General features: G+C 39.0%; 1 protein-coding gene across 1 annotated transcript in view; it reads left to right on the forward strand.

Annotated features, from left to right (window-relative positions):
- col18a1a (collagen type XVIII alpha 1 chain a) overlaps nucleotides 1-21,259 on the forward strand; it is a 76,238-nt gene extending 54,979 nt beyond the window's left edge. The window contains exons 7-42 of the mRNA XM_054615091.1: nucleotides 1,121-1,251; nucleotides 2,559-2,585; nucleotides 2,772-2,978; nucleotides 3,253-3,279; nucleotides 4,019-4,081; nucleotides 4,175-4,252; nucleotides 4,348-4,398; nucleotides 4,525-4,656; nucleotides 4,789-4,851; nucleotides 5,796-5,840; nucleotides 6,527-6,658; nucleotides 6,773-6,844; nucleotides 7,210-7,236; nucleotides 10,204-10,302; nucleotides 11,419-11,454; nucleotides 11,832-11,921; nucleotides 12,026-12,058; nucleotides 12,419-12,454; nucleotides 13,660-13,719; nucleotides 13,830-13,907; nucleotides 14,094-14,129; nucleotides 14,267-14,320; nucleotides 14,435-14,500; nucleotides 14,990-15,055; nucleotides 15,352-15,382; nucleotides 15,731-15,784; nucleotides 15,896-15,930; nucleotides 16,018-16,149; nucleotides 16,342-16,501; nucleotides 16,684-16,748; nucleotides 17,022-17,150; nucleotides 17,542-17,574; nucleotides 17,687-18,007; nucleotides 19,022-19,219; nucleotides 19,551-19,666; nucleotides 19,894-21,259. Of these exons, the coding sequence (XP_054471066.1) occupies nucleotides 1,121-1,251; nucleotides 2,559-2,585; nucleotides 2,772-2,978; nucleotides 3,253-3,279; nucleotides 4,019-4,081; nucleotides 4,175-4,252; nucleotides 4,348-4,398; nucleotides 4,525-4,656; nucleotides 4,789-4,851; nucleotides 5,796-5,840; nucleotides 6,527-6,658; nucleotides 6,773-6,844; nucleotides 7,210-7,236; nucleotides 10,204-10,302; nucleotides 11,419-11,454; nucleotides 11,832-11,921; nucleotides 12,026-12,058; nucleotides 12,419-12,454; nucleotides 13,660-13,719; nucleotides 13,830-13,907; nucleotides 14,094-14,129; nucleotides 14,267-14,320; nucleotides 14,435-14,500; nucleotides 14,990-15,055; nucleotides 15,352-15,382; nucleotides 15,731-15,784; nucleotides 15,896-15,930; nucleotides 16,018-16,149; nucleotides 16,342-16,501; nucleotides 16,684-16,748; nucleotides 17,022-17,150; nucleotides 17,542-17,574; nucleotides 17,687-18,007; nucleotides 19,022-19,219; nucleotides 19,551-19,666; nucleotides 19,894-20,107 (3,197 nt within the window). The 3' untranslated portion in view covers nucleotides 20,108-21,259. The remainder of the gene's footprint in view (nucleotides 1-1,120; nucleotides 1,252-2,558; nucleotides 2,586-2,771; nucleotides 2,979-3,252; nucleotides 3,280-4,018; nucleotides 4,082-4,174; nucleotides 4,253-4,347; nucleotides 4,399-4,524; nucleotides 4,657-4,788; nucleotides 4,852-5,795; nucleotides 5,841-6,526; nucleotides 6,659-6,772; nucleotides 6,845-7,209; nucleotides 7,237-10,203; nucleotides 10,303-11,418; nucleotides 11,455-11,831; nucleotides 11,922-12,025; nucleotides 12,059-12,418; nucleotides 12,455-13,659; nucleotides 13,720-13,829; nucleotides 13,908-14,093; nucleotides 14,130-14,266; nucleotides 14,321-14,434; nucleotides 14,501-14,989; nucleotides 15,056-15,351; nucleotides 15,383-15,730; nucleotides 15,785-15,895; nucleotides 15,931-16,017; nucleotides 16,150-16,341; nucleotides 16,502-16,683; nucleotides 16,749-17,021; nucleotides 17,151-17,541; nucleotides 17,575-17,686; nucleotides 18,008-19,021; nucleotides 19,220-19,550; nucleotides 19,667-19,893) is intronic.
- The last annotated feature ends 3,162 nt before the right edge of the window (nucleotides 21,260-24,421 follow it).

A 24,421-nucleotide genomic window follows, 5' to 3' on the forward strand; every position in this document is an offset into this window, starting at 1 on the left:
TTCTTCTTAAGTCAAACAGTCCAGACTCCAACAAGAAAAAGCGTATCATGACTGAATGGACAAAATAACTAAATAGCTAACCTCACATCCTGGAACACCCATGTATCTGACTTGAAAAATTGTTGCTCCAGAAAGTTCATTTAACACTGTCTCTTGGGTTGTGTTCAGCAAGTGACTCCCAGTACATTTCACCTTCTGTGGAGTCCGGGCGAGAACTTCCTGGGTCACCAGGTGGGTTGAGGGTAGTTTAAAACACAGAGACAAGCATCCGTGTTTTACTTCCTTTTATTATATTTTCTGGTCTGATGCTCTGCCTACCTCATGTGTACTCCTCGTGCAGGACCTCACATGGATTTAAAAAGCACACGAGCATGAATGAATCTATCTACGTTATGCTTTGGAATTCATGCAGGGTGGCGGACATGTTCGTATATAAGCCGGGGGCGGGCGGGGGGATTGGGCCGTTCAGGCTGTTATCTTTCTGAAAGATATAGACAAAGAGAAAATAGAAAAGAGAGAGAGAGAGCAAGAGCATGTCAAAGGCGTAAGAAAACAATTTGGTGGAACTTCACATAGATTTATTATTTCTTGAATATAACAAGGATAGGAAAACATTGCATATTACCTTAAGCTACCAACGCTATGATATGAGGTTGTTTTCAGTGAATATACCATGCTCATGTATCCATTCAGAGGGCATGGGGTTCTGTTTTCCTTTGCTAAACTCTAATCTCTGGACCTGAACACATCATGTTGCTGTGCATGTCAGCGGCTTCAGAGATGTGCTACTTCTACATAGCTCAGGTAGTGGGTTGCATTTCATACGTGCTCGACCGAAAGCAACACATTCTGTGAGAGGAGTTTAGGTCTACACACCAGAGTAAAAATACCAGGATGCTAGTGCATGCAGCAGTGGGAAGGTGTTACCACCTCAGAACCTTCAAGTGGCCTTTTAAATCACAGCCACACACACACAATTAAAACGTAGTTTTCTTTTCCCCTTTTTCTCCTCTGCTTTTGGCTTTGCATTGTTTGGGATGTGGGATACAGTCATTCATCAGTTTTGAAAGGTCCTTTCATGGGGGCATTAATGACTCCGTCCTTTTGTCGCTGTTTACAGGTCCAGCTGGTGCTTCAGGAGAAAAGGGTGACCGGGGGGATGCAGGAATGAAAGGAGACAGAGGTCCGATTGGGCCGAAGGGAGATGCTGGCTCTGGCTCCAGCTCACGAGGTGGAGCCCGTGGAGAGAAGGTTTGGACCTTTTTATGAAATCTTCTTTGATTGTGAATGGAATACTTGTATGAGACAAGTCATCTTTGTCATGCAGTGTGAGGGGTGGGATGCACTGAGGACACCAGAGTTTGCCCTTGTGAAGGTTGCAATGGGAAGGAGCAGGGGTAGTCCCAGCAGTGATATGGGCTCTACTGAGATGTCTCAAAGGAACACTAGAGGGAGCTGCAAGTCCTGGTTTAATGCAAGCATATTCATTCAATTAACCTTTAGTTTAACTCAGAAATACACTGAGATAGAGACCTCATTTAAAATAAAACTGAGTAAAAAGAAAAAAAGAAAAAAATCTAGACACCAAGAAAGACAAAAGAGAAGCTTTGATAAAAATGACAGTAAAAAGTCAGAAATAATAACAAGCCAAATTAATTAAAATAATACAACCCATAAGAATAATTAAAGCAAATAAAATTTCAACCAAATGAATCAACTACAACTGGAAGTGAAATATGAAATGGAAAATCTAAATAGCCCTAAGAAGAAAAATGCATGTTATTCTAGTTTGCAGTCTCACAAAGAGGAAAACAGGATTTTCCAAACTCAGTAAAAGCAGCCAACACCTGCTATGTAATCCAATTATTTGAGCATGTTCCATAAGGGCCCACATGCAATATAATGTCAAGCCATTGCTTTATTAGGTTTGATTTTATTTTATTCATTTGATCACATACTGTAGATTACATATTTGATTTATTTTATTTTACATTTTTTAAGGACAAGCTGTGTGTATATGCATAGTTCTTGTGTCTTATGAGGGCCAAATGTCATTTATTTTACAATAATTGTAAGATTTAGAAAATCCTCTAAAGTGGGTACATATCTGTTGGCCTCACATTGATTTGATTCCCTTCTGTCACACACAGATTCAATCCAGCAGGGGAAAGGGACGCATAAAGATTAAAAGACACTTAGGCACCACAAACAATGTGTTATGCATCTGACTTGTTTCTATTGACACACAGAAGTTATAGTTCTGTTGTGATTAGGCTAAGAATATATTATTTAATGAGGTGGTGTTACTGAAACAGGATTTGCTTTCAATTTATTTTATTTTCAAAAGTTTTTAATGCAGAAATTTGAGTGTGTAGCTAATTCAATTTCCACTGGTGCCACCCTTAATGGAAGTGTATATACTAAATGTGAAATTTCTCCAGCATGTGGATGTGTCTGTGAATATGTATGGCAGTGCATTTTAGTGCTTTTATATGAATGTGACAGCCCATGAAGACTGCTGGCACTGACTTGGCACTTTTTCTTCTTTTCATTTCCAGGGAGAACCAGGGGAAAAGGGATTTAAGGTAAATTAGAGATTATCTAAGAATCATGTGCAATATTAGTTCTCTATTTTAGTTTACTTAATTTTTAATGACATTCATCTTACTTTTATTGTTATTCTATTAGGCACAGGTGTCAGTATTACTTTATGAATCTTATGTTGTTGTACTTTTTGGAGAAGCTTTAGTCCCCACCTTCTTTCTCTCCAGGGCAGTGCAGGCTTCGGCTACCAAGGAAAGAAAGGAGACTCCGGCCCCCCCGGACCACCTGGTTCCCCCGGCCCTCCAGGACCATCAACAGAGTTCTCAGTTGGCAGTGACGGCTTAGTTTCTCCCAGAGTCCCCGGACCCCGAGGACCGGCCGGACCACAAGGTGCTGCGGGCCCCCAGGGACCACCAGGAGCTGATGGAGAGCCAGTTAGTAGACTGAATTATTTTCGTGAAATCACCAAGCACAACAGATGCGTTGTGGTTGTCCAAGCAGGATTTCCTGTATTTGTCACAGCGTGTGATTGTTTTTCTTGAACTGTAAAGAACTCTAAAAAGAAAATGTATTCCAAAGTTTTAAATATGATGATTTTAATAGGTTAGATATAAAGTTAAAAAAGTTTTGTATTTGTAATTAGGACTCGTCAAATCAATCTTGAAATTTGTCTCAGAGGACGTGTATTTCTTTATTTCATTCTCACAGGGGGATCCTGGTGAGGATGGAAAAATCGTAAGTAGCTTTTTTTCCCCCTGCACTAAACCATGAACACCGACACAATGACTTATACTCCTAACAACTGTCAAAAGGTTATGTGTTGATGGATGTTTAAGTAGATGCTAAGTTACTCCGATCGATCAACCACTGATTGTTATCGGCCGATATTCATTCTAAATAGTTTGATTGGTGTTCTCTGTAAAGGCAGATCAGATGAAACAAAGATGGCTAAGAGAGAACGAGTGGATTATATGAACATGTTGCACAAGTTGTCCGCCAATAAACACAGAGCTGACAGTTCATTTACTTTCTCATCTCCTAATTTGAATACTTAATATACATTGTTAGGAATAGTTAAATAAATAAATAATGCTTCACATAAATAGAAGGATTGAAATGGACTGGATTAGGGATGCAACTAACAATTATTCTTTCATCAGTTCGTCTTTTTTTGTTAGTCAATCAAGCTAATGAGTGATTTATTGATTATTCTAAAGTATTTAGCTGCAGCTTGTTCTCTGGGGGAATGCATGCTTTAACTGAGCACAGCTATTCTTGCGATGAGGCGACTTTATGCAAAGTGACGTATTTCAGTATTGGATAAAGATGAAGGCCAATGCTGCATCCAACGATCGGTGATCGTACACAAAGAATCCTGATCGGATCACCTTTAGTAGATACCTACTCCTTTACACTTAGATTTTCCTTGTATTAACACCATCAGTGCCCTAACATTATTGTTTCCTCAACACAGGGACCTGAAGGACCACCAGGCTTCCCAGGAACCCCAGGTGACTCTGGACATAAAGGAGATAAGGTAACAAGCTCACTTACATTAACAGAAACACATATTATTATTGTTTTTTAAATATTATAAACATGATTATAATAATGACTCCTGTGCATACAGGGAGACCGTGGAGATGGTCAGCCTGGTCCCAGGGGACCCCCAGGACTTCCTGGACCCCCAGGACCAGGACTCAGATCTGTGAGTTAATCTCGGCCTCAAAGCTTGTATCAGCAGACCGCCTGCCTTCATGACTTATTTGTTGAATACAACTGATACCAGTCCATGTTTTTCAGACTTTTGTTGACATGGAAGGCTCTGGGTTCCCTGATCTGGAATCCGTTCGGGTGAGAAGAATTTGATTTTTAAATACTACTCTGAACAGAAACAAACTATGTAGTGGAGGACATCATCTTAGTCGCTGTAAGACTGTAACCAGCATCTGTATATAAGAATACATTTTGTTGTTGTAGGGATTCCCTGGTCTACCAGGTCCACCTGGTCCCCCCGGTCCCCCCGGTCCTGCTAATCCCTCTACAGCAGGAGCAGCATCGAGTTCTGGGGCATTCGGACCACCAGGAAAGGACGGAGCGCCCGGTCAACCTGTAGGTGTCAATGTGTTTGTGTCTCAGCATCACTAGCCAAATAATTCTCTAAACCCTCTGAATGGTGATTAAAGTGACTGTAGAGTCCAACACAATCAACAACAACTGAATACCTGAACCAAATCCTTCTAGGGCATGCCTGGTTTGCCGGGTACTGATGGCCGCCCAGGAGTTTCTGGTCCAAAGGGAGGAAAGGTAATGATCTTGTGAGACTGATTGTTTCTTCTGTAAACTCTAACAAAATGTTTCTTTCTAGTATCCTTAGAAGCTTTACCATAGTATCTGTCTCAGTCGAACTGAAATAAAAATTCAGTTTTGCTTAGCTTTGTTGAAAACATTGATTATTGTAATGCGAATGGTGCAATATGTGTGCGTGCGGGCACTAATATAGATAATTTCAGGTCAGTTTCAACGTGACTGTGTTGTAATTTGAATCACTGGGTAATAAAAGGAGTGCAGAGGTTACATGGCGACCTGCTGCTGTGGCTTTTGTCAGTCTGGTCGATAGCATTTGACCCCAACTGAACCCATGAGAGAATGACAGCTACAGCTAGCTAGACCCTTCTATAATGAGAGTGAGTGGGATCTGCTAACGACTCGGCAGGTGTTGAAAAATATGTCTAGTGGGAGTTAGTGATAACGTTAGCATGCTAGGCTAATTAGTGTCCGCTTGCTAGCTTTCACAGCTTCCAAGTAGGAAGCAAATTCAACACAATCCCTTCTCTCTAATGTTAAATGTTGTAAAGGGACTGATTGTGCATAACCAACATGTGAGCGTAACACATAGAAACAATAGCTTGTATCACCATATGAAGGCTGGAAAGGGTTAAGACTTGTCACCAAAACTGACTCCCAGGCTTGTTCCCCGAAAACACATAGGAGCAATGGCAAAGTGGCATGTTGAAGCTACATGTTACTTTTTTCTATCAAGGGTGGTGTTTGCCGTCAGATGCTGTTTCAATGATAATGTCCAAATATTTTCAATCCTTTTTTGAAAAATGATAGAAACAAGGACAACAGTCACATTATATATATATATATATATATATATATATATATATATATATATATATATATTATATATAGTTTAGAATGTTTTTTTATTAACACATTTTGTCCTTCTCTTTTTCCTACACTAGGGTGATTCAGGCGATCTGGGTCTTCCAGGAGCAGTTGGACAGAAGGTGCAGATTTTCATTGTCTACATTATTATTTAGTTTTACCCTAAAGTAGCTGTCACATTTCAATGAGATCTACACTCACAAACACAACTTAAGGCAAATTGCCTTCATTGTAGTAACCACTTTCAGAGAACCTTCTGAAAACAAGGTTCATGAATTGGTGGCGTGCTTTTGAAATGGCAGTACTGTTCAATGGTGCCCATTAGCTATTTCTAAAGCTTATCTCATCCCTTTTCATTTCTCCAGCCAAGCTCCTACTTTTCTTTTCTCACCAATCTGCTGCCACACTATTTATCCTCCTTCTACTTTCCTAAGCCTTCCCATCGGCAGGTAACTGGGCTCCAGCACGTCAGCCATCAAAGGGGATTTGTGTCTTCTAACAATATGCAAATGTTTTTCAAATACTGTCAGCTAGACTGGACTTAAAGTTTGATCTGAGTGCTGGCTATGGTTTGGTTTAACATTAGGTAACATCTGAATTTGGCCCCAGAACAATGAGCATGGGTTACATTAATCTACGTACTATTAAACCAAACGTACTAATATGAAATGTTGCATGAACGGCAATAGTTGTTTTGTGCAGGATATGTGAGACAATCAATTACACTACCTTGCCATGGTTAGATGAAATCGTTGTATTTGCTTTTATAACAGTTTGTGTTTATTTATTCTGTCACTTCACCCTACAGGGAACTCCAGGAAACCCTGGTTTACCGGGAACCTCAGGAGACACTGGACTGGCTGGTCTGCCTGGACCCATCGGACCAGTTGGGCAACCAGGGCCTCCTGGGCCTCCTGGACCAAGCTATCGTGTTGGATTTGTAAGTTCTCTATCGATATTGTGATTAAACCTTTTGGTATAGAGAAAGAGAAACAAACCAACCAAAGACGTTTGGTTTGGCTGTTTGTCATTTATTCTTTGTTGTTGTTTGAAGGATGACATGGAGGCCTCTGGTGGAGGTTTCAGCAATGGACTGCCTGGTGTCAGTGGACCTGAGGGAAGACAGGTCAGTACTGCATTTGAAAAAAAACACAGACACGGTTTGAATAGTTGATGGTTCCTCCTTGTGCTGAAATTCTTTAAATGTTAATTTTTTATATTGCAAGCCAGTGTCACTTGGTAATTTAGAGACCCATTCATCCTCAAGACCACCATTAAGTGTGTCCTTGTGCCCCTTTGTGCCCTGTTTGGCCGAGCTGCCATGCATTCTGTAAATTATTTGATTATACAAAATCATTGTTTGTTTAAAAACAATATGACGTGTATTTTGTACAGCTCTACACTTTGCTTGTCTGTGGTTATTGAACTGGAACTGGTCATATTTAAAATAGAAAGTTGCAAAATAACCAATGCTAATGTGTGTGCTTTCAGGGTTCTCCTGGCATGCCTGGACTTCCGGTAAGTAACTGAAGTCATTTTTCATAATATGTGAGGAGCTGGTCCTCTTGCCCCCTTTTCCAACACAAATGTTTTCTACTTTTAAAGCAAACTATTGGATCAACTAAGGGGTCTAGTTTAGAGTACATGAAATTAGTGAAAACACACAAACAAGTGTGAGGTACAGCTACCTGGGACTGAACAGAGGTCTCTAAGGTGGTAGTGTTTTGCCTCTGCACACCCTCAAGCAACTTAAAGAGTTAATTTAACATCCAGGTGGTAGTTTTATCCTGCTACTCTCCTCTGTTGTAATTTTGCCCTCGTGTTTTTCTAAGCCATTGTTGTTGAGAAAAATAAGCTGCACCTAAATTGATTTCTGATGATGAAAGAAGGTCCTTGCCATTTCTAAAGCAATAGAGGCAGGTGAAAAAGAAACAATACAAGCATACAAACAGAACTGAAAAAAAATAAAAATACATTTAATCATGGGAGGACAACTTTTCTAGAGAAAAACATAGGGAGTCATGGGCCAAACAATAGTAAAGGCGTAGTTTTCAATCAGTTACTCTGCAAAAAAAGCTGTTTCTAAAAAAAAAACACCAATAATTTTCCATCAAAATAACTACACAACAATACTACTACTACTTTTAAACTCTTATACAGTGCATGGCATACAGTGGGTACGGAAAGTATTCAGACCCCTTTAAATTTTTCACTCTTTGTTTCATTGCAGCCATTTGCTAAAATCGAAAAATTTTTTCGCATTAATGTACACTCAGCAACCCATCTTGACAGAAAAAAACAGAAATGTAGAAATTTTTGCAAATTTATTAAAAAAGAAAAACTGAAATATCACATGGTCATAAGTATTCAGACCCTTTGCTGTGACACTCATATTTAACTCACATGCTGTCCATTTCTTCTGATCCTCCTTGAGATGGTTCTACTCCTTCATTGGAGTCCAGCTGTGTTTAATTAAACTGATTGGACTTGATTAGGAAAGGCACACACCTGTCTATATAAGACCTTACAGCTCACAGTGCATGTCAGAACAAATGAGAATCATGAGGTCGAAGGAACTGCCCAAGGAGCTCAGAGACAGAATTGTGGCAAGGCACAGATCTGGCCAAGGTTACAAAAGAATTTCTGCAGCACTCAAGGTTCCTAAGAGCACAGTGGCCTCCATAATCCTTAAATGGAAGAAGTATGGGATGACCAGAACTCTTCCTAGACCTGGCCGTCCAGCCAAACTGAGCAATCGTGGGAGAAGAGCCTTGGTGAGAGAGGTAAAGAAGAACCCAAAGATCACTGTGGCTGAGCTCCAGAGATGCAGTAGGGAGATGGGAGAAAGTTCCACAAAGTCAACTATCACTGCAGCCCTCCACCAGTCGGGGCTTTATGGCAGAGTGGCCCGACGGAAGCCTCTCCTCAGTGCAAGACATATGAAAGCCCGCATAGAGTTTGCCAAAAAACACATGGAGGACTCCCAAACTATGAGAAATAAGATTCTCTGGTCTGATGAGACCAAGATTGAACTTTTTGGCGTTAATTCTAAGCGGTATGTGTGGAGAAAACCAGGCACTGCTCATCACCTGCCCAATACAATCCCAACAGTGAAACATGGTGGTGGCAGCATCATGCTATGGGGGTGTTTTTCAGCTGCAGGGACAGGACGACTGGTTGCAATTGAAGGAAAGATGAATGCGGCCAAGTACAGAGATATCCTGGAAGAAAACCTCCTCCAGAGTGCTCAGGACCTCAGACTGGGCCGAAGGTTCACCTTCCAACAAGACAATGACCCGAAGCACACAGCTAAAATAACAAAGGAGTGGCTTCGGAACAAGTCTGTGACCATTCTTGACTGGCCCAGCCAGAGCCCTGACCTAAACCCAATTGAGCATCTCTGGAGAGACCTGAAAATGGCTGTCCACCAACGTTCACCATCCAACCTGACAGAACTGGAGAGGATCTGCAAGGAAGAATGGCAGAGGATCCCCAAATCCAGGTGTGAGAAACTTGTTGCATCATTCCCAAGAAGACTCATGGCTGTACTAGCTCAAAAGGGTGCTTCTACTCAATACTGAGCAAAGGGTCTGAATACTTATGACCATGTGATATTTCAGTTTTTCTTTTTTAATAAATTTGCAAAAATTTCTACATTTCTGTTTTTTTCTGTCAAGATGGGTTGCTGTGTACATTAATGCGAAGAAAAAAAAATGAACTTTTTCGATTTTAGCAAATGGCTGCAATGAAACAAAGGGTGAAAAATTTAAAGGGGTCTGAATACTTTCCGTACCCACTGTATGTGCCCACTTAAAATATTATGACTGTGTAAATCTGTAAATACCCAAGTTAAAATGAGCGAAAATTGCCATATACCTCTTCTGGTTTCTGTTCATGGCCTAAGAGTTCACTGAAAAGATTACGCTACAAATGTAGATTGTAAAATGTGAATCTCTAGGTCTAATATCAAGATGTAACAAACACAAAAGGAAAAAATTGTAAAATATTGTTTTTTGCGCCAAGAGGTTAAGACGAAGAAAAAAATAAAAATTTGCCTAGTCAACATCTAATTCAATGTACATACTGTGCAACTTATTAGAAATATCCCCAAGCTATACTGTAGTTTATTAAAAAAAAAAAAAAAAAAAAGTACCGGCCATCAAAAAACAAGCAGTTGTTTGGCCACCCCAGCATTAATTGAATGCATAGATAGAAGAAACAGTGGAATGTAATGCCAAAATAAAAAGTATAAATGAATACTGTATACTGACTATTTCATGAAGTAGACCTATGAAAATGAAGGTGGCAAACTCATAGCAACACAGCACAAGTGTACCCAAGTTAGTGTGTTAGCAAACACGTGTCACTGGGACCTGTCTAAAGCAACACAAGGATCAGAGAGTAGCTGAAAGCTGCGTAGAGTTTCCCTGAAGTGTTTCCCTGAAGTGTGATTTTCACTGTTGTGTCTTGATTGTACCTCTGCAGGGCAAAGATGCGTTGCCTGGAATGCCAGGACAGAAGGGCAATGAAGGTGTCACAGGAAAGGATGGACGTCCAGGGTTGGATGGCTTCCCTGGTCCTCAGGTAAAAAACATCTAGATGACAAATAAGAATATTTTATGCCCCAGCTAGATACCAAAGGTCATACAGTGTTTGAAGAGTCAATGTGTTACTAATTGACTTTCAAGGAATTGTTCATGTTTCGCTTATTTTGTATCTGTTTTTTTGTGTTATGTAGCAGACTTGTCATAATCTAACAAGCCATGGGTCAGAAATATATTGCATTCTCAAATGTTTATGTCTGTGTCATATACCCACGTGGCCGCAATAGGTAATTTCATAAAGCCCTTTGTATTGAGAACATTCTAGGTTAGAAAATTAGGATTTGTTTTTTGGAGGAAAAGCAGCCGAGTATGCAACCTGAAGTCATAAAAAATGCTGGTAAGATGCAGTCACAGAAGAAAAGGCCAACTCACACAAAGCCTGTGTCAACCAATTTTGCTAAAATATAACTATAATAGAGACAGAGAATCGTCATTTTTTACACATCCTGCTGCTGTTTCCAGCAATAAGGAGAAGTTAAAAGACAGTCTAGCAGCAATGCTTCATCGGTTGCACAATACATCAGGCTGCCTATCAGTGTCAGTCAATAACTGCTTTAAAATGTACTATCCTATTGGGTTATACCAATATAAGCATGACATTAAATTTTTGACCTTGGAAATAGTTTACTAGCTTTTTACAGAGCTTTCAATTTAATGTCATGGTCTTCGTCGTGTTTGATTTAATGTTTAATTGTCATAGAGATGGCTCAGTTGTTATTCTTACTTATTCATACGTCACACACTGCAGCATTAACTCTAAAGCCACCAAACGGCATGCTGGGTAAAGCTATCTCTCTGTCCATGTACGTGCAAGTTTTGCACCCAAATGATGCGTACACGCTAGCATTTCTGGGGCATGCAACTGTGTCATGGCAGGTGTATTGTGAATCCAATTTTAAATATGAATTGAGTCTTAAGTTACTTTAATTTATCATCTTATTTAACAGGTTTATAAGGTGATTATATAATGTGATATGAAAGAAGCAGTGCTTTTATTTTTAATATATTCTCGTCTGTTGGATCTTTGTGAAGCAGGTATTTTGACCTTTCACCTTTGTTAACGTATCGTTTGTCTCATTCCTCTTTAATTTTACAGGGACCAAAGGGTGACAGTGGCAACAAAGGAGAGAGGGTGAATTTCATCTTCATTTTAATCTTTTTCAACCCGAATAACTCTGTTCATTTTTAAACATCATGTTCACTACAAAGCTATTTTCGAATGATGTTGATTGAATCTTTCTACTGCACCACACATTCCATCTCACTTCTGAATGTTTCTTTGTAGTTCAATTGATCTCTTAGATCATAAAAGACTTTTGAAAAAGAAAAACATAAAAAACAACTAATACTTGTTTTCCTCTTTGAAGATACTTTTTTCTTTATGTTTATACAGATATAAAAAAAACTTGAGCAGTGTCACCTCCAGCATTTGATTAATTTCCTGTCTTTGATGTCATACCTGGTGGGGCAGTTACTAATCTTGTTGCTGTGTGTGTGTTTTGGTTTTAGGGTGATCCAGGTCGAGATGGATCCAGTCTCCCAGGGCCACCCGGCCCACCTGGACCACCAGGACAAATCATCTACCAGACATCTAGCAATGTAAGCAACAAAAAGCATACTCTAGACTGTCATTATAAACTAAGAGCAGTTTTAATCAGCGATGTCATTCATCTTTACTTCATTCTATTTGTGTGTCACTACAGGTTGATGGTGTTGTTGGCAATGCTGGGCCTCAGGTTTGTATTTATGTTCAAACTGTAATACTGATACAAAAATACAGCAAAACAACTCTGGTACTATTACAACATAGTCTTTGAGAAAAGCCAACTGCTAACTAACAGACTTTAACCACAACACATCTGTTTCCATTTAAAGATATTATATTTTAGCAGCTGTACACAATTCCTCCACTGAGAGAAGGCTGCACTAATTTCACAGTTTACATTTTAGAATGAGTCAGATCAATCAGGGCAAGAATAAGTTCTGTGTTGATTTGCTTGACAATTTGTGTTACAGTTATTATAAAGTTGATAGTAATGTAACAAAACACAGAACACCAGTCAAATAAAGTTATATGTCTATGTTGTCCTGTACAGGGAGGAGATGGTTTACCTGGCCAAGCTGGATTCCCTGTAAGTCTTCCTGTGTTACATAATTAATGTACCTTGCCCCTGTTATAACCATACATTTTAAGTCTATTTACTTCCTTTCAGTGCTTTCCAACTTCCCTATTCTGTCTGGGGCTCTCAGCCTCAAGACCATTCACTCCTACTAAAAATGCAAATCTTACAAAAACAGGTCACAATTATACTTTCTTTTTTCTTCCTAAGAGCACGTTAATTAAAGGCCCTGAACACCTATTTTTCTCAATCGGCTTCATGCTATTAGGGATAGGGTCCTACATGGATGCACTTTTTATCGGGCAAAGTTTTGGCTATTTCACATGAGAAATGTCTTTGTTTTTCTGTGTTGGCTGAGCTATTATCACCGGTGTGAAGTGATCGGTGCTCAGTTTAAAAAAGCGCACCAATCGGGATTTAACATTTGAATGAAAAAGGGATAACAGCTGTTTGAGTTGTTTGCTTATATTGCCACTTCACTGTGTGTAGTTAATGAAGCAGGTTTCCGGGTTTATTTAAGAGTGTTAAACTCTTGACCGTGAATGATTCACATTTAGGAATTAATATTTAATGTTATGGAGAAATACTTCAGAGATGAAACCATGTTTCGACAGGCTTAAAGGAAGATACAATTTTAAAGTAATTTCCTTAAACAGTTGGGCACTATAGATTCTAGATAAGCTCACTTAAACAGTTTTAAATATGATTTTGGACAACAATAAAACTCTATGGCAAAGAGGACTAAGATAGATCAAGCTATCAGGCTTTGGCTTGTCAGACAATACCGACTTGTAGGATCAATTAATTGTTGGAACTGGTCCTCTACTTTAATTACAGGTTCCAATTCAGCATGCTGAATAATGGTGTGGGTCACTCACTTGGATTATGGAGTCTTTAATCAATTCTTCCTCCATTTCTTTCAAATTCCCAAAATGCCTCCTGAAAATTTAACAGTGAAGTTTGGCATCCACAAAATGAAACAAACAATGCTTCTCTGCACGACAGTTAGCAGATAACATATTGGCACTGTATCTACTCAAAGAAGCCCACAACATCCCATCCACCTAATTCTACACTGAATGTTTTAATAGTGGTCAACTCAGCAAAATAATCTCAACTGTGTAGACGGAGACTAATGGAATGGCCTGAATTGATCTAGGGGAACACTTTCCTGCTGCCAAAGTTAGTTAATAAACGAAACTGTCTTTATCCTGCAGGGTCCTATTGGGCCAAAGGGTGACAGAGGAGACCCTGGCCTTCCAGGCTACGGGATCAAGGTAAAGTCTTGGTTATTGGTACTTTAAACTATCCCTTTAGCCACTCGTCATCATTGAGACACTGCTGTAATCGAGTCTGCGTTGTCTCGTCTGTGCTGTTCCGTGTTCAGGGTGAGAAAGGTGAACCAGGCCAAATAATCGGACCTGATGGAAACCTTCTGCATCAGGAAGGGCTGGCGGGTTCGAAGGTGAGTCTCAATGCTTGTGACTGTGTGCACGAACTGTATGTCTGTTTTGTCCCTTTCATAAAAAGATGTACGCACCTCTCCTCTAAAGTATATGTTATGTTGCTACTTTTAATTTCTATATGTGTTGTCTGGTTTCGGTGATACATTTGTTGTTGAAACTAATCTGTCTCCTTTATCTGCATATAGGGAGACAGAGGATCACCTGGACCTGTTGGACCCCCTGTAAGTGTTGCAGCATCTCTATCTAATATATCTACACTGATGTAACAAAACAGCTTCAAACCAAAGATGTGTTTTTTTTTTCCACTTCATTCTCCTGTCAGTTCACATTGTCTTTCATTTCATGATTTATTGTATAGGGCCAGTACGGGCCGACTGGAATAAAGGGTGAAATTGGAATGCCTGGTAGACCTGTAAGTGTCCCTTCCTCTGTACCACATAGTCATCCTACTGACCTATATTGGAATCCTATTGTTTCCGTTCTACCAAGTGCAGAGAAATATTAATCGATGACTTTCTCCCCTCAGGGTCGCCCTGGTGTAAATGGGTACAAGGGTGAGAAAGGAGAGACAGGAGTTGGCTATGGCTACCCAGTAAGTGTTAATATTATTACCAATAGTCTACCTTAGATAGATCATTTTTGACAGTTGCATAAATTAAGTTAATCTTGTTTACTTTTCCAAGATGAGGTCCAGGGTATAAAAAACACAACCACTTCTTAACTTAACAAATGTGTTCTGCTCTGTATTTGTGTCTTGCCAGAGCTGATGTGATACATGTTGATTCACAATGTTGACTAAAATATATGTATAACATGTACATAAATACATACTGTACATATGTTTTGCACAGTAATCTTCCGTAATCCCAATGAAAGTTGAACATTACTCAGACTTGTGTTTGCTGGGAGAATGCCCTAACAAACCTAGATAACAATGTTTACATCAACACTAGCAATCATTGCGTCACAGCAGTTGTCAAATATATCAAAATACTGTCAAAGCTCTTAATAGTATGTCAGTAATCATTCTGTACATTCTCACCAAACAGTAAGAAAGAGTAAATAACTTTGTTTTCATCAGGGAGTCCCCGGCCAGCCGGGACCACCTGGACCCCCTGGACCAGCCGCTCCCTTAGACCGCTTCAATGTAAGTACACAAGATCCAAAACCTTGTACAATGAAATAAACTTGGGACATGTACATGTACTTTTTAGCAAAATGTTAATGTCTCTCATGTAGCACCTGGTGACTGACAGCTAAACAATATCATATTATATCCATATCCAGTCATTATCTGGTGCTTTTGTTCCGTTGCCTTGTTGTATGGTGAAACTAGACAGTCAGTCGCTAATTGCATAATTTAGCATAAACCTTTGATTCATTTTTTTCCTCTATTGTTGCTGGGAATTTTCTTCATTGAACTTTTCTTTTTCCCGTCCATAGCGCTATGATGAAACTTCAAGGAATTACCCAGGTATGACCTCTCTCACACAGCGCACCGATTCATAATACTGTAAGATAGAGAGGGATCAGAACGGAGAAGTAAAAAGTGCCAGTCGAGGAAGAGAGATTTAGAGAGGGCTTTAAGGGTCTGCAGAGATAAACAGTTCTATCTTAATTTCAGTTTGATGAAGCTGCCTCAGCCTGAAGGGGATATACACTCTATTGTCAAGAGATTAGAATGTCAGGTCTCACTAGATTTAAAAAATGAATTGATAAAACACAGAAGACGTCACTATCAATGGCACAGTTTAGCGTATCAGATACACCTGTGGGATATAGTGTCTAACTCACCAATGTTAAAAATGATATTTTGCTGTAGCAACCAAAGGGGAAAAAGGAGAGCGTGGGGACAAAGGACTTCCAGGAATCCCAGGTAAATCCAAGTTTGCATAAAACATACATACAATACCAATATGACCTACATATACCCTGCACTGCAGAATTATTAATACTTAGTTACTAAAAACACATTCTTCTTTTCCAGGAACAGCCACTAATTTGGATATTTACACGCTCAAGGTAAACTAGCTCATCGCTACCCCCATGATCGGTTTCCTCAGTATGCTGGATGTACAGTACTTCATAATGTTGAACTGTTTCCAACAGAATGAACTGAAGGGACAGAGCGGAGACCCAGGTGTGAAGGGAGAAAAGGGAGAGCCTGGTGGCGGATATTATGACCCACGTTTTGGAGGAGTACAAGGCCCGCAAGGTCCTCCTGGAAAACCAGGTCTAGAAGTGAGTTCAAATAGTCTGTCCTAGTATATTTACAGTTATTAATGACTCAGATCCTATTTTGACAGAGGGTTTGTTTGTTTTACCTGTACAGTAAGCAAATCACCTGTTATTACACATAACTATTTGTCATGAACGGGATGATGAACATTTTAAAATGCATTCCAGTCATTTAGATTTTGTTTTTCATGTTAGGGTCCAAAGGGAGAAGCTGTATTGGGCCCTCCTGGGCCCCAGGGGCCACCAGGGACGCCAGGGATTGGTTATGATGGGCGTCCAGGTCCTCCAGGACCACCTGGACCTCCAGGACCCCAAGGATCTTCCTCACTTCCAGGAGCATACAGGCCCAATCCCTGTAAGCAACTTTTATTCCTCTGTTTAGATATTCTGAATCATTCTGAACTACACACTGTTACATCTAGTGTGGAGGTGACCTTCAAGCTACTGTTTGCACTCAACATACTGGCTACTGGAGAAAAACTCCACTAGAGCTGTTCATAAGCCAAATCATTAACAGGTTTTTGTTTACGTTTGAAGCCCTCAATCTTCCTGGACCTCCTGGTCCTCCTGGTCCGCCTGGAACTCCCGGTCACTCTTCTGGGGTAAATACAATCACTGCACCTTAATATCATCCAACCCATTCTGTGATTGTTAGGCTGGCATTGAGAATAGGTTGAGTTATTTGTAATAATTGTTCTTGCATACTGGAGCAGTTGTTGCCAATTGATCATATTGTGTCTAAAATAAATTTGCCTGACAGAATATTCAGGGCTGATCATAATTTATCATTTGAGGAGCAATTGGCAGCCATTCATTATTGTTATTTAATTTATGTTTAACAAAAGCTAAATGCCATGTATATTTGTTTTCCACAGATTACTGTTTTGAGGTCATATGACACCATGATAGCTACTGCGAGACGCCAGACGGAGGGCAGCCTCATCTTCATCCTTGACAAAGCAGACCTCTATTTGAGAGTGCGCGATGGACTGCGGCAAGTCATGGTACAGTACTTTGCACCAAAAAACAACTAGGGGGCAAAAAAAATCAAAAGAAGTTCACACAGTCACATATCCCTGTTTTTTACACTTAGTATGGCTAACACACCATCAAACAATACATCAGGAGGCCAAAAATGTGTTTTCACTTAAATATTGGTATTTAGTATTGAAATGCCAAAATATATAGATTTGTTTTATACGTTTTTATTTCTAATTATTTGAATGAAACATTTTAACAATACCTTTGTTTTTTTAAATAATGTTTGTGTGAAAAAGTAATTTGATTCAGTACAATATACTCCAGCTACATTATTATGTAATTCAGATCAGGGGATTGATTCATTGTGAGGTGAGATGTCAGTATTAACTAAACAGCTGTTTGTCCCTCTCTCAGCTTGGAGACTACAGTCCCTTCTTCAGAGATCTGGTACGTTCCACAGAAGAAAAATAGAATACAACGATAGAACACATATTTAGCCGTTTTCATTCACTGACTGTTTTTGTATTTTCTTTTAAATCCCTCTTACTTTCATTTAAAGGAGAACGAGGTGGCAGAGGTCCAGCCTCCACCTGTGATCCTGTACCCCCAGTCCCAGGACCAGTCCCACAACAACGGAGCTGGCCATTACTCCCAGGGGGGTTCAGCCATAAGACCCATTGAGCCTCCACCACACCCGCCTGTAGACCCCAGATACCCCCCACAGTATGATCCCAGGTTCCCAGACCCGAAACACACAGGCCAGACGGATGGGAGATTAGCCACCCAGCAGACTGAGAACAGATACCCGGTAACTCCACAGCGACGACCCAGCCCACCTGTACCGCAGCCTGCCGGCCATGTGGACCCAACAGCATCAGGAGTGAGTAGAGTTTAACCACGAGGGCTCATGAATGTTAACAAGTTAGTTAGTTATGGAGGGTATCATCTTAAAGGCAGTGATAGTTATGAAAATGTGGTGTGTTTGTATATTTGACATGGAGGTTAAAAAATAATTTATTTCAGTAAACTGATTGGAGATTTTATTCCCTCTGTTGCTATCCACAGAAATGAAAGTGAAGCCTGAAGTCATGTCTGTTCCCTCTTTTGTTGTCATTATTGACCTTTGTCTAAGAACCACCTGCTCTGTTTTTCTTTCCTGTCACATCCAATTAGTGCTTCTTTTGTCCTATTTTCTGAGTAGAAATAGTATTTGAGGAAATGTTGTTGACTCGTTTCGGGTCGAAATAATGTAGTATGCTGGTTGGATATAATATAATACAATATTTTATTTCATGATATGATGCATTTGCAAAAAACAGTATGCAAACAGTTGAGGAAAAGGGTGCATGTTGACGTGATGTTTTATTGTTATCAGGTATCAGGAATCATGGAATTTCTCTGTTATTTACTGGTATTGATTCATTTCTGGTAACTTGACATCCCTATTGACTGATACTGGAATTTTTAGGCTGATACCGATATCGATATTTGAGAGAATCCAATATCCAGTAGTAATATAAGATGTAACAGTCTTCTTTTCTTTTTCTTTTTACTGGGATCATAAGTGAGCCACACACTTGACAAACAACTTTTCACTTCTCACTGTTGGACAAACTGATAGAGACAATGTTTTTTTCTAAATAACCTCAAATATATATTAGAGGTTTCTGTTCTGCAGACAAATTTACATCTACAATAAGCTAATATTGGCTGATACAGGGACACTGCCTATTCATGGCTAGCTGTATTACTTGTAGGACTTTCACTAGACAGAGTCTGATCACAACAATCATTTTAAAATGTATTGTTAACAATGTGCTTAACTAAACATATTAAAAAGAAGATATCCTATGCGATGTGCTATTTTAACAGAATCCTGTATCTTCCTCACCAGCTACACCTCATCGCCTTGAACGCCCCTCAAACCGGTAACATGCGAGGGATCCGCGGGGCCGACTTCCTGTGCTTCCAGCAGGCCCGCGCTGTGGGCCTGAAGGGGACATTCAGAGCTTTCCTGTCCTCCAAGCTCCAAGACCTCTACACCATCGTCCGCAGGTCGGACAGGGACAGCACCCCCATCGTGAACCTCAAGGTGAGCTACTACTGATGGGGAAGTGGCAGCAATGCTGAGGGGTTTCTGTTTGTACTACATTGGGTGTCTGCATAGGCTGACCCTCTCAGATATAGACACATTTTCCAGTTTAACATCACATAAACCTGATGGCTCCTAAGCATGAAGGTGATTTTCACTTCAGTCCAACTGAAGCTCTGACACCTTTTTATTTTTAAGGTTTCTTGAAAGGAAAGAGGATTCTGTGGTCTACTACTTAGTTTTGACTGTTGTCTGAACTACATTTTCTTCTATGTATCTTGCTGAAAAATAAAGAAATGAAATATAAGGCATTATATTCTCTTCATTGCAGGACCAAGTGTTGTTCAGCAGTTGGGAGTCTATCTTCACTGACGATGCGAGCAAAATGAGGGAGAATGTACCGATCTACTCCTTCGATGGTAGAGACATCGTCAGGGACAGCGCATGGTGAGTCTTTGTTCATTTCATTTGTTCATTATGTTCCATTTAATTACAGCATCCTATGCACTTACATGGTGCTGTTAGTGTAGTAGTAGCAGAATTTGTTTCCTTTGCTGTTATATTTTGTATACTTTGTTGATTTTCTATCCATGGGCACATACATTTGTATATATATATATATATATATATATATATATATTCTGAACCATGTTCTTGTTTTTGCTTTCCTCCAGGCCAGAGAAAATGGTCTGGCATGGATCAAGCAACAAAGGCCACCGGCAAACAGACCACTACTGTGAAACATGGCGGGCGGGCGACCACGCTGTGACTGGTCTGGCGTCTTCACTACAGAGCGGCAAAATCCTGCAGCAAACCTCCAGCAGCTGCTCCGGCTCCTACATCGTCCTCTGCATCGAGAACGCCCTCGCATCACACTCCAAAAAATAAATCCCGTCCATCCTCCTATTTTTTTTTTTGTTCGTTTTGTTCTGGGCCCTGGTTAAACAGCGTTTTAATATCCCGAGAACACGCCTGGTGAACATGTGGCGTCCAATGAACTGGCCCTGTGGCTCTTTGCCTGGCAGAGACGCTCTGCATTGTCTGCTCCTCCCCTCCATAAACGCCAAAGAGATGGGTCGAACAGAGGGGTGTTGGTCCTTTTTCTCGGGGGCATTGACACATATTTTCTCCGAGGTGCGGAACGACAGCGGAGAAGCTAAATGTGTTCTCAAATTGTATCCATTTTTTTTTATTATTCTGTATATTACATGTCTGTTGTTTGTGATTTTCTTTTGACGTTATCATTGTTTTACCTTTTGAACTGTTTATAAAAATGCTATATCCATCCTTTTATTTTTTATTTTTATATTAGGTATTGATCATTTCCACTTTTTTCCAATTCATTTTAAAATTGTGGGTAATGACGGGGAACAGCAAACGTTTAAAGACTATTTTAAAGAAGATAATAGATATTTATTTTTAAATGAAGTTATGTAAGGAAAAAAAATGATTTGGAAAAAAATAAAAAATAAATGCTTAATACCCTCATTTATATTCTACACAATTTAAAAACATTTCATTCTTTCAGAAACTGTGCCTTTTTACACAACCAGGACTGCTTTGCAAAATAAGCTCATGTAGTGAACCACTCCTTTGGAAAGCATTATTCTACAAATATGTAAATGTTACAGCAGCTTTTGCTCAAGTGCATTCAGATGCTTTTACTTTTGCTAAATTTAAATAGCCTTGATGGATACAGACACTACTGTAATGAATAATCCCACATCCACAGGGCAAGAATCGTTCTAGCTAAAATTGAGCCTTATGAATCTAAAAATGATTATTTTTCCTTTTACCACTTTATAAAAACCTATCAGTGAGTAAGCTGGAAATGATTAGTTTGCTGCTAATCTTTTTGGAGTGATTGCTGTCACGTGTGTTAGGGCCGAAAAAAAACAGTATGTTAAAGAGAGAGAAACTTGCAGTAGCCTTGTGTGAATTTCAGAGACTAACCTGCCCCTAATGCTACTGATATCTTGAATATCTTGACTGAACCTGTTGGTATCCATTTTTATAACTATTTGTGCTGTACTGTTTCTCCCAGGCACTGAATAAAAATCTTTTTCACCTACAACAATAATGTGATGTCCTTTACATATAGCGTGTGTTGAATTACTTTCATTTGCCGAAACAAACATCTCATGAGGAGCCCTGATGGCACTGTGTCCTTGAAAGGTTTCACTCAGCTGCCCTGACTGGCACTTTTATGTCCTGTTCAATGAGCTGTTGCTGGCGGCATTGTTGTCATCATTGTTGGCAGTGGTAAAGAGAGGCCCTCAACACATCTTGGTCATACATCATCACTGTTAATCTACAAATGCAATTGAATTAAATTTAACCATGACATCATCACTACAGATAAAACATTGAGGATTCAACAGTAACTACAATAATGGTTATGAAAAGTACTGCCATAAACAGTTAATGTACAATGCATCAATGTGTCCTGATTAGGAGTTAAGTAAACATTTATGTTGCATAGTGAACTAATTAGGACACGAGTTGAGCAGAACATGTTAAGATCGACATTTAAAATAAATTGAATTACCAGGCAATCAGGAATACATTTGCTGTAGGTGTAGAAGTAAAGTGGATTTTAAAAGTGAACTGAATTGGGTCACCAGTCATTGGCATAGCTCATGAAATCCCCTTAAATCTCTTCTTTAAAGTTAGGAGGCGTTTTAAGATAATAGTTGATTAAGAAGATTAATTTGAATTATTCAGAGTTGGCCTAATTTAGAAGCTACTTTTTAAATGATATGCCCACCAGAAGAGAGATTCTTACATTCAGGTGGTTATCGTGGACTGTGTTTATCTTTCTATGTGTAATTGGAGATAATAAAATAGATGTAAAAAATCATAGTTTAGTATGCAATGAAAATGTATTCATTTTTTTTTTTTAAATAGCTTATTATAGAATGTTATGAAAAAGTCATGAAATACATATCAAAACCAGGTCATTCTAAATATAATGAAGTATGCCCTTCAAATTCCAGAAAAAAAGTCATAATAAAATATGCAATATAAAAGCTAAAGAAATCCTATACAAATTTAAAGTTGTATATCATAAAAATGTCATTATAAATGTTATCTAGTATGCCATAAAAAGTCAAAGTAATGTCTGTCATACAAAATCATAGTAAAGAGTGTCATTAAAAAGTCTTAGTATTTTTTTTGAATAATGTCATAAGTTATATAATTGTATGTCATACAAAATGTCTTACAAAGTATATTTTGCCATTCAGGAGGTATATGAAAGGTATGCCATTAAAGAGTCATAAGGATAACATAGAAGTAAAGTACGTCATAAAAAAGTCATTAAAATGTGATAATTAAAAGTCAATATATGGTGTTTCACAAACAAGTCAATATAAATAGCATAGTGTGGAATAAAAGAGTCATAAAAAATACCATAGTATAGTATTTCAATAAAAAGTCATAACAAATATCATAGTATGGTATGCCATAAAAGAGTCATAAAACTTTATAGTGGGGTATTTCATAAAAATGTTAAGTACAGTATGCCATGAAAAATAATAAAATAATATATTATAGTGCCTCATAAAATTAGTCCTCAGTATGAGCTTCCATCGGAGTCTCCAATCCTCTCGGTTCTCCATACACCCGGCCAGCTCTGAAGAAAAATGGCAGTGGCCGGCCAGTAATATATGTTATAGGTGATTACCTTAGTCTTAAGGTCATAAAATTTCATTATACTCTGTTCAGGAGTTCCTGTGCCTGCTCCACGCGGTCAGAACCAGGCAGATAGTAGGTATGTCATAAAAAGTCATAAAAATAGCGCGTAGTATATGATAAAAAAGCAGTCAGGATGTCGAAATGCCATCTGGGGTTACCACCTTGGCTCTTGTGCCCTTGTACATGGCCTCTGTGGCCCGGAGTAGATTCGGGGGACCCCGTAAGCTTTAAGGATTTTCAGCATCATGCTTCTGTTTATTGAGTCAAATGCTTTTTTGAAGTCAATGAAACATAGCAAGTTGTTCCTCTTCACTTCCTCAAGTACGGTGGTCCTTCCCTTTCTGAATAAAAAGTGTTTAGTATCATGCGGTTGTACATCTTATATGACACAGGTCAAAATAATAGCTTAGCCAGATAGTATATATTAGAGAGGGACCATATATATGCCTGGTTGCAGATCTCCATGAAAGGAGTGGGGGATACCGTTATAGCTGTAAAGGGGCCATCGTCAATGTTGAGGTTTGTGAGGACTGCAGGTATCTCTTCCTCAGCTCCGTCCACTGTTGGGTGGGTGCCTAGGAGATCCCGGAAGTGGGTGAACCAGGAGGTCACTCTCTCCTCTGGGCTGCAGCCTGCTAAAAGTATGCACTTAAAAGTAAAATGTAGTATGTCATAACAATTTCATATAAATATCATAGTGTCACAAAAGAGTCAAAAAAAGATTACATTATAGTCATAAAACAGTCATAACAAATATTATAGTATAATATGCCATGAAGGAGTGTTAGAAAATAGCAGAGTATAGTATACTATCAAAGAGTCTTAAAATGATCATAAAAAAGTCATACTTTTTTTTTTTTTTAAATCACACCATAAAAGCGTCAAAAAGGTTAACAAAAAATACCATAGTATAGTCTGCCATAAAAGTTAAATGAAAAATAACACAGCATAGCATGCCATGAAATTACATAAAAAGTCAAAGTATAGTATGCCATAAAATAATCATAAACAAATCCATAGTATGGTATGTCCTAAAAGAATCATACAATACCATATAATAGTAGCTCATGAAAAATTCATTGTAAAGTATGCCACAAAATGTCGTAAAAATATTAAAGTATAGTATGCCATAAAAGATTCATACAAATATCAAAGTATAGTATGTCATAACAAAGTCGTACAAAATAAGATTGTGACACAAATTAGTCATATAAAATACCATAGTATAACCCCTATTATCTCAGTTGTTTCATTCATGCAAAAATGAAGCGTATACTTCCTGCGATGAACTGTATTTTAAGTGACCAGTTCTTGGCTTCCTGGAGTCTTCTCACCATGAGGTGGCCAGACAAGCTGCTGGCAAACAAACAAGCTATTATGTGTTAATGAGTGAGTTTCAGGAGCTTCTATATCCATGCTGGACAGAATCATTGTGGGTATGGTGACGTCTGGGGATGTTCTATGTGTGGAGTATGTATCAACCACCAAGTGGAAACCGTCATCATG

Source organism: Anoplopoma fimbria, chromosome 16 (assembly GCF_027596085.1).
Source record: "Anoplopoma fimbria isolate UVic2021 breed Golden Eagle Sablefish chromosome 16, Afim_UVic_2022, whole genome shotgun sequence".
Lineage (NCBI taxonomy): Eukaryota > Metazoa > Chordata > Actinopteri > Perciformes > Anoplopomatidae > Anoplopoma > Anoplopoma fimbria.